The sequence below is a fragment of the Corylus avellana genome, chromosome ca8 (assembly GCF_901000735.1).
Source record: "Corylus avellana chromosome ca8, CavTom2PMs-1.0".
NCBI classification, from domain to species: domain Eukaryota; kingdom Viridiplantae; phylum Streptophyta; class Magnoliopsida; order Fagales; family Betulaceae; genus Corylus; species Corylus avellana.
In genome coordinates this window covers 24,313,629-24,328,861 of record NC_081548.1, presented here as the reverse complement: position 1 = coordinate 24,328,861, position 15,233 = coordinate 24,313,629, and the positions used below count along the sequence as shown (strand labels likewise).

General features: G+C 36.0%; 1 protein-coding gene and 1 long non-coding RNA gene across 3 annotated transcripts; one reads left to right on the top strand and one right to left on the bottom strand.

Moving 5' to 3' along the window:
- The first annotated feature begins 2,708 nt into the window (after nucleotides 1-2,708).
- LOC132189010 (rop guanine nucleotide exchange factor 1-like) lies at nucleotides 2,709-7,684 on the top strand. 2 transcript variants are annotated; one of them, XM_059603475.1, is made up of 6 exons: nucleotides 2,709-3,225; nucleotides 3,551-3,667; nucleotides 3,952-4,490; nucleotides 6,183-6,536; nucleotides 6,980-7,299; nucleotides 7,583-7,684. In XM_059603475.1, exons 1-6 carry the CDS (start codon nucleotides 2,934-2,936, stop codon nucleotides 7,593-7,595), a joined length of 1,635 nt encoding a protein of 544 aa, XP_059459458.1. In that variant the 5' UTR covers nucleotides 2,709-2,933; the 3' UTR covers nucleotides 7,596-7,684. The 2 variants fall into 2 exon arrangements, with proteins under 2 accessions (XP_059459458.1, XP_059459457.1); XM_059603474.1 differs by having other exon boundaries at nucleotides 2,710-3,225; nucleotides 6,980-7,684.
- Nucleotides 7,685-10,613: 2,929 nt separating this feature from the next.
- LOC132190278 (uncharacterized) lies at nucleotides 10,614-12,479 on the bottom strand. Its single transcript, XR_009441108.1, has 2 exons — nucleotides 11,905-12,479; nucleotides 10,614-10,880 (listed from the first exon to the last, which is right to left on the bottom strand). It is a non-coding gene; the product is annotated as an uncharacterized LOC132190278 (long non-coding RNA).
- Between the last annotated feature and the right edge of the window lie 2,754 nt (nucleotides 12,480-15,233).

Sequence of the window (15,233 nt, the reverse complement as noted above, 5' to 3'; positions counted from 1 at the left end):
ACCAAAACAATGACAATGTACCTTCAATGCTAGCAAAATGACGAAATTACCCTTATAGAATTTTCAATAAGACAAAAATATCCTTAAAATTTTGAAAAACAAATTTAAATTTTAGTATTTTGTTTTTTGTTTTTTATTTTAGTAAGGGTAATTTCGTTATTTTGCTAAAATTATGGTACATTGTCATTGTTTTGGTAGTTTGGGAGGTAAATTATCGTAATTGATAGTTTGAGAAGTAGATTGTCATTGGGGTGATAGTTTGAAGGGGTTAAGTGGACTTTACCCAAAATTTAATCTTGAAAGGATTAGGCATTTAATTACAATGATCACGATAGGTTTCATGGGTCACTAGTCGGTCATGGATTCATCGAATATCAATTACGCGACATTTGAAATTGTCAAAAACTGTTTACAATTGATTAATTTTAAATCAACCTCCATCTGATCAGAATTTTTAATCTCTTGGTCAGCTTTAAATCCTCAATTATGTGAAGAAAATACTCACTCAAAAATGGTATTATCCGTCCTCAAGAAGTAGCTCAATCAGTTAGAACTACGCCAAATGAAGTAAATGTTACTAGTTTGAATATTCCCCTCTCTCTTGTGCGGATAAGTAACAAAAAAAAAAAAAAAAAAAAGTGTAAACCTTGGTTTGGTAGAATTGCCTCCCACTTTTTTGACTTCTAAATCATTGACTTGCTTGATTGATATTATTGTAATGCACATGGCTTTTGGCAACGACAATTTTGTTTTTCACGCCAAACAATTTCAAACACAATATACTTATAAAACATTCCAAATTAATTTCATATTTATGTTAAATTAAAATACTTTTTCAACATAAAACAAAAAAACTCAATCTAAAATGTTTTTTTATCGAACACTCTGTTTTACTAAGACCTTCTTTCCATAGTGACATGCAGGCATCCAGTTTCCTTTAACCTTTAACAGAAATCATATAGGTAATTAATTGAAATGAAATAATATAGTTTAGAGGGGGTTAGGATTCCTTATAATATTGATAAATGATATCCACCATTTAATTCTTCCGAAATCTTCAATCCAATTCCAAATGAGTTGTTAATTACAACAAATCAACAACTACCAAATATTGAATAGAAAAAAACTGACCAAGATTAGGGTTGGCAAAATCTGTTTAATGATGCCAAATCTGACCCACTTGATCGGTTCTCGACAAGCTTAAGCTTGGGGTCAGTAACGGGTATTAGAATTTCAACCGGGTAGGGTCTGAATTCATAATTCATTTTACCAACAAAAAAAAAACAAATGATGAATTTTGATCCAACTTGATAATAATAATAATAATAATAAAATAAACCACCCTCTTAGTCCACTATCCAGGAACTCTAGCGAAGATGTTCTCAACATTGCGAGGATTGTACATGAACTTCAAGGGTCTCTTGATGGAATCAGAACTCACAAACTTTGTCGTCCCAAGCCCTTTTTCATCGGAACAGGATCATCTCTAGTCCATTTTAGACTGAAGACTATCCAATTAATGGTCAAAACCTCTATAGAGAGATTCTGAGGCCATAAATGAGACATTTGTCCCATTAATAAAAAAATAATTAAATAATATATGTTATAAAAATAATTAAATAATTAAATAATAAAAACTAAGGGGTGGCCAACCACCCCAGTTAGGGCTGGGGGTGGTCTAACCACCCCAAAAGCTAAATCATAAAAAAAAAAAAAAGAGATTTGGTCAATGGAACTAGCCTTGGGGGGTGGATGCCACTCAAGTACCAAATCAAATTTTGTAATTTTTTTTTAAACTTAATTTAGCCCCTTAGGAGTGGTTTGACCATCCCCAAGGGCCAAGGGGGTGGCTTCGGCCACTCCAAACCGTCAGTTTGAGGTGGCCGAAGCCACGCTAGTCTTAACTGGGGTGGTCGACCACTCCTTAATTTTTTTTTGTTAATTTTTTATTTTTAAAAATTTATATTATTTTATTATTATTATTTTTTTCATTAATAAAACAAACGTCTCATTTATAGCCTAAGATCTCTCTAGAGAGACTTAGAGAGATCCTGACTTACGAGGGTCGTTGAGCATGTTGTAGGCAACAACCCTCATAAACTCGAGTTTCGACTGTTGTGCGATGATATCGACCAATGGATCGAGAAAAGGCCTGGCCCAACCCGACAGTAAAACTGAATTCCAAGCCGACTTGAAATTTCCAACTATGCATGGAATTGGACGAAATTCGGCTCTATTTCCTGATTCATCTCCCTTTGAACCAGAATTCGGAAACCACCCAATTCCGAACCGAAGGGTAGATGACTAACCCTAACCAACACACCGGACTAGGAAATTCATTAAGTCAGCTTATTAATGAGCTTATTTTCTTGGTGGGGGAACATAATTTTTTTGTGCAACATAATGAGACCCGCCACGGTAGGCGGGAGAATTATAGAGCTAATTATACAGAAAAGCAACCTTCTAATGTCCCGTCCATAACCATTACGACCTCGACCTAAACCGACCACGAGCTTAAATACCAAGTACCTAACTTATCTCAGCTCAGCGCGTGTGGCATCCTACTCGTGTAAAAAAATCTTCAGCGATGAACTGACCGTGGTTCCCACGCTCCAAAATCCCACGTGGGCGTATCATCCCCCCAATTAAAAAAACTAACTGCCTGTGTCTCCGCTGTGGTCCCTGTTAACGCAAACGCAAAGCAAAGTTTTGCAAGCCACATGGTTACTAAAGAAACTGAGAAAAAAGAGGGCGAAGTATCAATATCACTTCCAGTGCAAGTAGTAGCTTTATTTGCTTTACTGTTGTTACTCTGTTCAGTTCTGTGACTTTTGAGTACTGTACGGTTAATCCGCAATTCTTCTGCACCGGAGGGAAATGTACGGTAAATGATTCTTAATCCTCATCAGAACCGACGTCTCTGATCTTGATCAATGGGGAGCGTTTCGTCCGAAGACGATTTCGACAGATTGAGCGAGCGGTTCGAGAGCTACAGTCTGAGCGCGGACGTGAGCGAGTCTGAGAGTTCCAGTGGCTTTTTTTCGCGTCGGCGATATGGTCACGAGTGCGTCTCGAGTTCTCTGACGTCTTCGCCGCGCGCCGGAAACGAGCTGGACGAGGATTCAGGTTTTCCGGTGCCGGTTCCGGTGATGCTGCCGGTGGTCGGTGGTAGGCACGTGGTGATTCCGCCGAAGAAGACGGATAAACCGGAGACGGAGTTATCCGGTCAGTGTTTAACAATTCTTTTTTCCTTTCTTTTATTGAACTTGACCTATTTCGGAAAGATTTAACGGTCATATTTCTTTTATACGTTGGATATGTTATAGGTTTGGCTATTAGGTTCTGTTTGGTTTACGGGAAAACTGGAAGAAAGGAGTTGTAAAATGAACGAGAAACTTCGTGTCTTTAGGGGTTTAGCTCCTTAAAAGACTCAAGTATCATTTGAACCTTGGTTGAGACGATTTATAGATTGCTAATTTTTCTTTTACTTCTCCACTTATATAGATAATTATATATGCTTGATTTATAGTTAGTTAACATGTAATTGCAGAAATTGAGTTGATGAAGGAGCGGTTTGCTAAGCTTCTGCTTGGAGAAGATATGTCAGGGGGAGGGAAGGGAGTTTGTACCGCTCTTGCTATCTCCAATGCCATCACAAACCTTTCGGGTTTGTTTCTTCCTTTATATTTAAATGAGATACTTGTTTTATTTCATTTGTGTCATCCTTTTTGTTGCTGAGGAGAAAGAGGAAGAAGAAGAAGAATCACGATTCTGCATTTTTAATTTGTTGCAAGTTTGTATTAGATGTTCAAACAAAATACAATACAGAAAACTAGCTTTAAAAATTCCAATTTTATGTTGTTTTTTCATTGTTGTATAGCCAGCCAGATTCAGTTGATTTTACTCTCATTTTTGTGCGGACCTATGGTTCTCTTGAATTATTCCTGGCAGCTACTGTGTTTGGGGAGCTGTGGAAGCTAGAGCCATTGGCGCCTCAGAAGAAATCAATGTGGTATCGAGAAATGGAATGGCTTTTATGTGTGAGTGACTTCATTGTAGAGCTCATTCCATCTGTGCAAGAATTGCCAGGTGGGGGGACCTTTGAGGTTATGGTGAATCGGCCTCGCGCAGATCTCTATGCGAACCTCCCAGCACTCAAAAAACTAGATGCAATGCTACTTGGCATTCTTGATGGTTTTCAGGATTCTGAGTTTTATTATGTTGATCGCGGGATAATTGTTTCTGGCGCTGATGACACAGAAGCATATCATTTGTCTGCATCCCCTTTAAGACCTTCAGTTAGGCAGGAAGAGAAATGGTGGCTCCCCTTCCCTAAGGTCCCACCAAACGGTTTGTCTCAAGATATAAGGAAAAAATTGCTGAACTCCAGGGAATGCACAAATCAGATCCTTAAGGCTGCCATGGCAATAAATAGCAGTGTGCTGGCTGAGATGGAAATCCCAATTGCTTACTTAGAGAGCTTGCCCAAGGTACGGGGACTGCGTTGGGAATCTGTTCTGTTTTATACTCCTATTTAAATCTATGCGATGAGCCAGAAATGGATATTAGGTGAACAGCTCTTCAATAGAACACAGATGGAATGAAAGCTAGTGCATCAGCCATCATCAATTTTGATAAATTGAAAGAGTGCTGTTGCCTTTTCTTCTTGGTAGTGTGGTACAAGAATTTTTAGTTAAATTAATAGCAGTTTACTTATATTTTTAAAAGTAATTTGGATACTTTTATAACCTGTTTAGCTTTATTGACAAACATGTGAGCAAAGAGATGGCTGGCCATGGTTACTTAGTTACATGTTAAACATTGAAGGTTGTATCAGATAAACTACTGTTGGGTTTGAGAAATATCTTCAAATGTAGGTTATTTATCTAAATATTTTAGTGGTTTCAGTCAACAGAATCCTTGCTTATTTATTAGTCACACAATGTAAGACAAGTGCGAGTACCACCACGTACCTATTCGGAGGCATAGGTATAGATAATGTGGTTTGGAGCAGGGGTGGAATTGCCCCTGGCCTTGGGGGGCCAAAAGTCCCCCCAGATTTTTAAAAAATCTCTAAATTTTTAAAAAATTCCCCTAAATTTTTTTTTTATGAGTTCGACCCCCCCAATTTTATTTTTTTTTATCCTTAAAGATCTTCATTTTTTAGTTTAGTCCTCCCTCATCTCAAATCCTGGTTCTGCCCCTGGTTTGGAGAAACACTTACTAAGAAAACAATACAGGAAGTTCCTACCAATATCCCATAGATTTTAGCTTTATCTCATTATGAACATGTTGCTCAGTCAAATTATTCGAGTCCATTCTAGTTAGCTGGGAGGCTTTGTCTGCTCCCTGAAACATTACAATATCTTGCCTTATGTTTGTTATTTGTTAGGATGATCTTGAGTCAGAATCTGATTAATATGAAAATTTTGACTGTTTACATGTTGGTCTTCTGAAGTGCCTTGGTTGTACGCTTGCCATTGCTATGTTAAGATTTGCTGATATGTTTTGAAGGAGAAGAAAGTACAGTGCGAACTATCCACATGTTTGTATGATAGTCCTCTGGTTATCATTTTGTTTTATTCTTGGGTAGAAAATATATTCCATTTTTTCTAGTTGAGTAAATCAGTTTTGAACCAAGCGACATTGTATTTCTATTCAAAATGTCTCTATATCTATAGGTGACTTGCCCATCTACACGGAAAGGACATGTAAACAGTCTACTTGTCTCTCCATGGTTTCAAACCCATGTTTCATGGCAAGGTCATTTCACCAGTTAAAGCTATGTTCAGAAGAAATGTAAATTTTAGTTTTGATTTCTCTTCGTTTTTCTTTGGATAGCAAATATGTTAATTTATGTAAGAATTGTTTATCTTTGCAATTTATCCTTCTCGCTGCAGTTTGTTTCTACTTGGATGCATTAGGTAATCTCAAGTTATGACCTTCCTAGTTTTGTCACATTCTTTATCACGCAATTGTTTTAGGATCTGATTGTTGGACATTCTAAGTTAATTTGTAAATTGGTTGTTACCAATATATGATTTCTTTTGTCTATTGATCTGAATAGCAATTAGATTTAATCTTCCCTGGAGCATGTTACTGCTCAAGCTATTAATTTGTTTATTTGATTTTCTCTTCATTTTGGTTATTCAATACCACATGATGATTTACTAATTTTTCAGAGTGGAAAAGCTTGTTTAGGCGAAATCTTATATCGTTACGTTACTGCTGAGCAATTCTCTCCGGAGTCCCTTCTTGATTTCTTAGACTTTTCATCAGAGTTCACCACTCTGGATATAGCAAACAGGATTGAGGCTGTGGTGCACATTTGGAGGCCAAAGTATCTGAAAACGCATTCACTTCCTGCAAAGGCTGGGAAGTCATCATGGGGTGGAAAGGTTAAGGGTTTTGTAGGTGACAGAGAAAAGAGCAAGTATCTAGCAAGTCGAGCTGAGTCCCTTTTGCAGAATTTAAGGCTACGGTTCCCTGGCCTCCCACAGACTGCGTTGGACATGAGCAAGATCCAGTATAATAAGGTGTAGCTCTAGTGCATCCATCTTTATTTGAGAATGTAGTTTTTGGATCCCCTTTCTATGTTGTTAAGGGTGCTTAAGTAGCACATCACCATTCATCAGCATATCAATATCTACATGTGAAATTTACAATGTTATACTGCAACCCAACAGAGAGATCTGTTTGCAAAGTTTTGCCTCAACTCATGTCATTTTAGCATCTTGTATGGTATTACAAACATGAACATTGTAGAAATGAAAACTAAAATTGCTTGACATTAGGACAGAAATTGGGTAATGCCACATACAGGCATGATAGTGATCCTCATGGACCAATTAAGGACATCTTATCTTTTGTGATGAAGTGCCTCTATAACCTCCCACCCACGCTTCTCCTCCAAATCACACATGCACTGTGAATGAGCCATTTATCTAAGTGGAAAGAGTAATTTTTTTCTCTGCTACAGGATGTTGGGCAGTCAATCCTTGAGAGCTATTCTAGAGTGATGGAAAGCATAGCCTTCAACATAATGGCAAGAATTGATGATCTCCTATATGTAGACGATGCTGCGAAGCAACGTGCAGCAGCAGCAGCAGCAGAGGCAACTTCTCTGTATAACCAGGAAAGGTCAGGTTGTGGTCTTCCCAAACAGAAGCGGATCTCGGGTAGCCCCTTTTCAATTCAACGCTCATATTGTGCTTCTCCATTCACAATGCCGGCATGCCATTTTAGTCAAATAGATGGAAGCCCTGGTGGAAGGACACATCATGCCGTGAAGAATTCAAGGTACACCCTAGAGAGGTTAGAAAAATTAACTTTTCAATGATGTAGAAACTGAAGTATACGGAATGGGAATCTCAGTGCCTCATTGGAGCTAGTATGCTTCTGAACTAGTTTGAAGCTAACTTGTCTGTCAAATGCAGCTGAAAGATAGATTCTTAGACCAGTTAGTAATTAAGATTAGAACACACGAGCTTGTATATTATTTAATGATTGCAGAACATAGCCAGAGATTCTTGATGTAGCTTGCAACCAGTGGTGCCTAATTCTGTTTCCTTGCCATTTTCAGAACTGTGAAATAAGTGGCTTTCAGAGAATGCAGGTGCCACATGCTTTTTTTTATTCAGTTGGAAGTGGAGACGGTGAAAATCGTACCTGATATTAATCTCAACTGTTTTGGCCAATGACATCATTGTAGAAAATGCAGGATATAAATTCAAAAGCAACCTTCAAGAGATAATATGTCAAGGGTCCCAAATCAGTAATGAACCCCGTAGCATATGCTATATTGCACACAAGTTTAGTTCATGACATTGTCTTGATGGGTCTTTTGAAGCAAATTTGTTGTAGTAGTAGAAGTAGGACTAGAAAATCTCACGCGAGGACGATGATATCTAAGCTGTTTGAATTGCGTTAAGTGAGGGTTATAGGGTCCAATTGCCCCGAACAGGTGGGCCCTGTGTTCTGAACTGCCTAGAGCACGTGGGCTTTGTAGCTCGCTAACAATTTAGGCAATAACTTGCTGGAAATGCGGATCTGCCCCAAGCAGCACATTTATACGTTTGACAACAATACAAGTTGACTGGTCTAAATCCAATGATTGAGTTGAACGCATACTGGTCAATCGGCTCAATGATGAGCGCTTTAGCCCAAACAAATCCAACCCTGTTGTATAGTTGGCTTGTCATCAGCTCTCCATTTTACCAATTCGGACCCAGTCCACTAAGTGATTTATCATTAATTATAGTTACAACTCAATTCTATTTAGTCTTAATACCAATTAAAATATGTTCAGATCAGCATTAAGTTTTGTTATCTCGAATTAACTTGTAATTATGTGATTACAGTATCATTACTTGTTTCTCTTCGATATTAAAGTGCTCAAACAAAAGGAACTGAAGTTTGTTCTTTTTTACCAAAAAAATACAATAGCTGTACTCTTCAGGTGGGGATTGGGGCCCTGGGGCCTGGGGGTCAATTATCTTGCTACCACAAGTTAAGGGTTATTCCGGGTCTAGACTCGGCCCACTTACTGCGCTGTGAGGCGTTTTCATTGGCGCTTGCAATGATTCAACTAATCCCACCGAGGGACCTCCCCACCACCCCCCCCCCAAAAAAAAAAAATTCTTTAAATGTCCGTTTGGTTTAGCCCTTTCAAAATGAGCAGTTTGAAAATTATCGGTTTTTAAACACATAATAAACACGATTTTTAAAAATGTAATTTAGTGTTTGGTAAAATCATGATCCGGTCTTTAAAATCGTAATTCAACTTTTAAAATTATGCATTTTTAAAAAAGCATTCTTATATGAAATTTGAAAATATAAATTTTTTCATGTTTTCAAAATGTCATTTTTTGTTTCATATGCTCAAACGGGACACTTTGCGATCTTGTTCAAAAATAGACTTTTAACCTATGAAATTGCATCCGAACATACTTTTAATGTATGTTCATAAAAGACTTTATGAACATTGAAAAGATAATTAAAGTAAACCCAACCCTAAGAAAATAAATGCCTCCCAACTTAGAAAATAGGATCCTCTTTGTTTCAAATGAAATGGAAATAATTCATTTTATGGTTTAAATTTTTTTTCTAATAACATTGTATATGTTGACACGTCACAACATATACACCTTTAAATCTATAAAATTTAATCTAAACTTTAAAATAAATCTTATCACAATCCTAATTCCAGAAGTGGTTTGTAATGCAAAACATGCGTTTAGCAGTTACTTTATGTGGCATATTATCCCGTTTCGATGAAAGCTAATAACTTGGTGGGTACAATCATCATATTATCTAATGAAGGACTTCCATAACGTGATCTTTTCTTTGTTGTGCTTCCGTTACAACAATGAATCTAATTTCACGTGCACGGCATATAGCCATATAGTTCTCAGAACACAACCTTACTTTTTTGTGCCGCTTCAAAACATGGATTTTGTCTCGTTGGAAATCGGTAGTTCTAGTGTTCTTTGCTTAATTTGTGCAAGCATACAAACGAGAGTTAACAACTTTATGGAAAGAGAATAGACGACATATATAAATCAAAATCATGATTACTTAAAACCACGCAATAATTTTTGAAGGAATTTAATGCCCAAGGGCGGCACTAAGAACTCTTAAGGGATCAAAACAGAAGTTATGCAGCCTAGGGTTTTGCAGATTGCAGTAAAGAGTGAAGGGTTTTTTTTTCAGTTTTTTCTCTCTAATTTTGTTGTTTTGGTTATTTCTCTTGGACTAAAAAGTATTATAATATGCAATAGTTATTAACTACCGATTAAATAGATACTGTAATATACAATCAATTGAATTAAGACCTCGCTTAATTGTTGACTTATCTTTTAAGTTCTTTTGTTTGGATGTTTTAGAGTATGTTTAGAATTATGTTTAAAAAGTTTTAAAGTGTTTTTAATATTAAAAAAATCCATTTTAAAAAAAATAAATAAATAAAGAGAACGTACTCATTTTGTTAAAAAAGTTAAAAACACTTTTAAAAGTTCAAAAAATCTAAAAATAGCTAAAACACACTTTTAGCAAAAGCTTAAAATGAAACTTTTACCAAAAAAACTTCTTTTTGACTTAAAAATTCTATTTCTCAAACAAAATCCCAAATAAACTCTTAGTGATTTACACTCTCTCACACACACAATTTGACTTAAAAGTTCTATACCTAAAACAAGATCTCAAGCAGGCTCTTAGTGATTTACGCTCTCTCTCTCTCTCACACACACACACATATATATATTTTGTGACATCATCAATTAACTTTAAACTATGGGTTTTTATAATAGGTCTACAAGTCAAGTTAATAGAGGCCAACACTTATTGTCTGCTAAACAAATTATTAACTTGGAAGAAAAAATTATGAAAAAGTAACTCACACAAAAAAAAAAAAAACTTATTGGAATTCTTTGTGTAATCACTATTATGTATGTAGAACGCTTGTTTTAGTTTGTTTTTTTTCAACACCCATGCCAAATCCAATATATATATATATATATTCAAAGGCTTATTTGCATAATGTTGGGATAAAAGTTACTCCTTATTCTTAATATATATATATATAGATATATAATGAAAAAGACGCAAAGAAAAAGTAAAGGAAAAGAAATATAATGCTATTTTCATCAAAGGTAAGCTAAACAAAGATAGGTGTTCAACTCCTAGCAAAATGGTCTCAAATATAATGATCATTACTTTCTCTATTTCGCTCTCGCTGAGTCGTACACATTTGACTACATATCCAAAACTCATTGACTCGAGCTTGATAGCTAGACACACTCATGAAAGCTCCAAGTTTGACCACCCAAGACAGCAGAAAGCATACCACTCCAAACGCACCTTCATGATTCACAGAGTAAAACCTGCATGATCTGAGTCTAATGAATAATTTACCATTTACCAACGCTCTTATGGTGATTGGGTTAATTACTAGGGTTTTCACTGACAATTTTTGCATTATTTAAGAGCACTGTCGGTCTCAATCATGAGACTACGTATATGGTGTGGAAATAGGGAAAAGAGTAACGTATTCATTATGAGTAAATACTACGCTGCCCTAAATTAATTGGGAAAAAAAAGAGAAAGAATTATTGTACTTTTACATAAATAATTATAGCTAGACATTGATCAATTGGTAGATAGGCATGCACGAAAGCTATGAAGATTGGGATCTCAATCTCCTCCGTTGACAGCCATGTGATCATCAACATGACTGTACACAAGACAGTAAATATAGAGAAGATGATTACAAAGGCAACAAGCTCCAATTGAAAGCACCTAAATGGAGCGCCATCATTTCGGTCTCATGAGCTCTGACAAAATAATGTCTCTCTTCTCATTTCCACTATACCCTCACTTTTCCATTTTCTGCTCTAATTTTTTTATCTTTTTCTATGAAACATGTACAGGTAGACCCTTCATCCCTCAGACTTTCTTTTTTTTTTTTTTTGAGCTTGTACCTTTCCTGAATATCAGATGGAAAGAAACGAAGAGACTCAAAAAAAGAAAAAAAAAAAAAAACCCTAGGTCTCGATACAAACGAGAAGTTAAGAGAGACCCAATAAAAACACTGTTGAAAGCATTTGATGAGAAAACAATTAAGTAATTGAGGGGTTATCAAATTGCAGCCACAGAAGAAGATCTCTGTGTATAATCAAAGAACTTTTTTTACCAGACAATAGCAACCGGAGACATATATACACATGAAGAAGAAAGTAGAACAGAAAATCTGTTTTTCTTCTTTCATATTCAGAAACACAACAAAAGTAAAGTTGGGTTGCGAGTGCATGACCAAAAAAGAAAACATAAAACAAATAAAAACAAAAAGAAGGGTAAAGGCAGCAGAAAATGTTCATAATTTTATCATGGAATATGCATGCTTTATACCTTGAGATCTCTCTCATGGAAGAGGAGAGAACATCTGGAGTAGCTAGATATATCACGAGGGTCTTACAAAGAGAAGCCAACAGAGCTCAGTTGGCAGTATGCCCACCTCCATGAGAAAGAGAGAGAGAGAGAGAGAGAAAAGACAAGGTTTTCTATAGAAGGGAGGTGGACAGAATGCCAATAAACTCTGTTAGAAACCCTTTGCTAAACCCACATGAAAGCAGTGTCCTTGTTGAAGATCTACACTCATATCATATACACACGCTAAGACAAATACAGAAACGGAGAAGGAGAAGTAATAATAAGTTCATGGGAGGAGAAGAAGGGGCAGATGGGTTCTATTTAAGATGCGATGGAGGATGGAGCAGGTACAGTAAATGAGAGAGAGAGAGAGGGGGGTGGGTGTAATTAATAATTGAGAAGAAAAGTGAATGAGAGGTGGATAAATAATGAGAGAGAGATTGGATGGTTCATTTACATAGGTGGCATATTTAGAAGGATCATCATCATGGGTTTTATTCTTCCCCTTCCCCCTCGTTCCTGACGAAACCCCCTTTCCCTCACATATCCCCTCCATCAGTCTTTTCTTGCCTTTCTCTCACATATCCCTCGTTTCTGATGCTCTCGAAGAAAAGGGGTTGGCCAAGAAAGGCAACGGAGTCTCTTGCTAACTGACGAAAAACATGACAAGGCTTACAGAAAATCAGTTTCGGATTAAGGAGAATCTTAGTCCTAGCTTCTTGTTGTAGATGACTAGGAGCTGTCTCTCCTTCATCTGGACCGTTGAATGCTTAGTCAGACTCAGAGATCAAATCTTAATGGCTGATTTCGAAACTGTAAAAAAAAATTAAAAAAAAATTCTGTACTTGCATGCATCCCCACATGGTGAAATCCAGTTCAACATCGATAAGATTATCCCATTTGGATATGAGAGATTATCTCTATCTACAATAATAATAATTATCATTATAGACGCCTCTCTCCACCTTAATCAGTAGAGACGGGTAGATGAAACGTTTATCTCATGCATGATTAAATTTTGTTTTTTTTGGATGATATCATCGACGGTGGAGCGAGTTATAAATTTTTCATCGTGCGTCTAGAAAACAAATTTGATTATGTGAAACAAAAGCTCTCAATGTAATTTCAATATTCCTCTTAGAATGAAATCATGACCTTACTTGGAATGAAAGCAGGTCAAACTTAATTTTTAGGTTTAAATAATATTATCCCATTTAATTTTATTTATATATATATATTTTTTCAAAATCGAGGGGATATGGCCCATCTGCCCACTTGATTCCGTCTCTGGTCCTATGATGACAGAATATTGCTTGGTTATGAGTTTACTTCATACTTAGAAGGATTTTTAATTATTTTGGTGACCAAATAATAAATAATGTATATTTTTCATAATGGGAAACAAAAACAAAGCATAAGGGCCTAGATATGGTTTTATATATGATATTAAATTTACTCCTAAGTCACATGTTACTCTTTCAAAACTTAATTTGTTCCTTGTTCAGCTATATATCAATTGTACTTGATAACTTAATTGGAGAAGCAATTCTTGTCCATCCAATTGTCCTCTCTTCCACATAATAGAGAGAGAGAGAGAGGATGTGCCCTTTTCTTTTTACTTATATGGTCATTCAATTCGTATGTTGAGCTTATTAAATGTCATTGATGTTTAGTTAAATCCAGCCTATATAATTTGGCAACATGTCAAATCAATCCATTGATGGTCACGTGTGTTAATATGTCACATTGAATATCAGTAAGTTTGTATCTTATTATTCACTGTTAAAAAAAAAAAAAAAAACACACTAACAAAATTGTTTATAAATGGATGATTTAATATATTTTGATGCCATAAAAAGTATTGTATCGTGATCATAAAAAACAATAACTTTAGTAAACGTTGCGTGCGATGTCAATATTTTCATTACCTTTTTCTTTGATCTTATTCCAAATTTTCAAATGAGGATAATGAGAGATTTGAATGAACGACCTCTTTTTAAGCATGAATTTCAATTGATTTAACTTAGTCATAAGTATAATGATTTTATCCTTAATCAACTTGAATGTGTCATTTGTTTCTTGGTTCTAAATTTCTTTCTAACCTCAACCAAGTCAATCGACTACTCGATTATGAGTGATCTAATATGCTTATTGTTTCTTCGATGCTCATATATAGATGTCTCATCAGCTCTAAAAAGATAGCCTCCCGATCAATAACAGCATATTTTAGTGCTAAATGGGGTGAAATTAAGAGCTTAATGGGCAGCTTATGGTGGGGGCGGCCAAACTTCTTTGTCATGGGTCCTACTGGAGCACTAAGTGTGGAATCCTAGGTACCCTCCCTCCGCTCCCATACGCCAACTGATGAAGAAACTACAGAATTCAAACAAATAATTCCTTTTGACCTATATATAGCACATATTAAAAGTGGGATTAAAAGGTAAAACATAGGTCAATCTCTCCAATTATAATAATATCAATTATTAAAAGTTTTATTACAACTAAACTAATTATTAAAATATGAACAGACACATGATAGTCGATCATAAATGTACTGGTAGCGTGATAGTTTCAACAAATAATTATTGAAATTATTTTTTAATTTACTATTTTTCTAATCTACTGTCGTTTTACATTGACCGAAGAAATACAAGGTACTGTTTGTTTGCTGTGAAAAAATGAGAAGAAAAAAGAAAAGCAGAGTGAAAAATGGTATGAACACAGAGAAAGAGATACATGAAATCTTCCCTTTTGTCGACCGATACGTCGCACTCATCACGCCCACAAGGCCACAACCCACGCTCCCATAAAATCACTCACCAGTCACCAGCTATCCCTCCTCCTCCTCCCAGCGAGATTCATAGGAACAAACTTCCACAAATATTAATTATTTATACGTTTCCCGCGTGTGCTTGTATTTATTAGACCAATCCATGTACTCATACGATTTATTGCTTCAAATCTACCACCCCCAACCATACCCAGTAAATTAAGACTAGACGGGAAGAAATGAGAGGATCCCACGTAGAATTTATACACGGATGTTGACTTTGTTCCCATCCAACCTGTTTGCGTCCCATTAGTCTGTGAGGTACAGTCCCGTTGTGCTGCTCTGTTGCTGTCAGGGCCATGATTGAATCATTGGGAAATGAAACATTAACAATATATATGTTATGTTTTTGAGAATAACTATAATATTATATATACCTGTTTTAAGAAAGGGTTAAATACCTCGTATCCCTTAGGGTTTCTCAACTTTATTTTTTTTCTATTGAGATTTCATTTTTATCACAGGATCTCATGAGATT

What these genes read in the sequence shown, in the direction of transcription:
- LOC132189010 (XM_059603474.1), top strand. Translation starts at nt 2,934, where the DNA reads ATGGGGAGCGTTTCGTCCGAAGACGATTTCGACAGATTGAGCGAGCGG. An exon ending in ACCGGAGACGGAGTTATCCG is followed by an intron (nt 3,226 to 3,550) that starts GTCAGTGTTTAA and finishes ATGTAATTGCAG; the next exon opens with AAATTGAGTTGATGAAGGAG. An exon ending in TGCCATCACAAACCTTTCGG is followed by an intron (nt 3,668 to 3,951) that starts GTTTGTTTCTTC and finishes TATTCCTGGCAG; the next exon opens with CTACTGTGTTTGGGGAGCTG.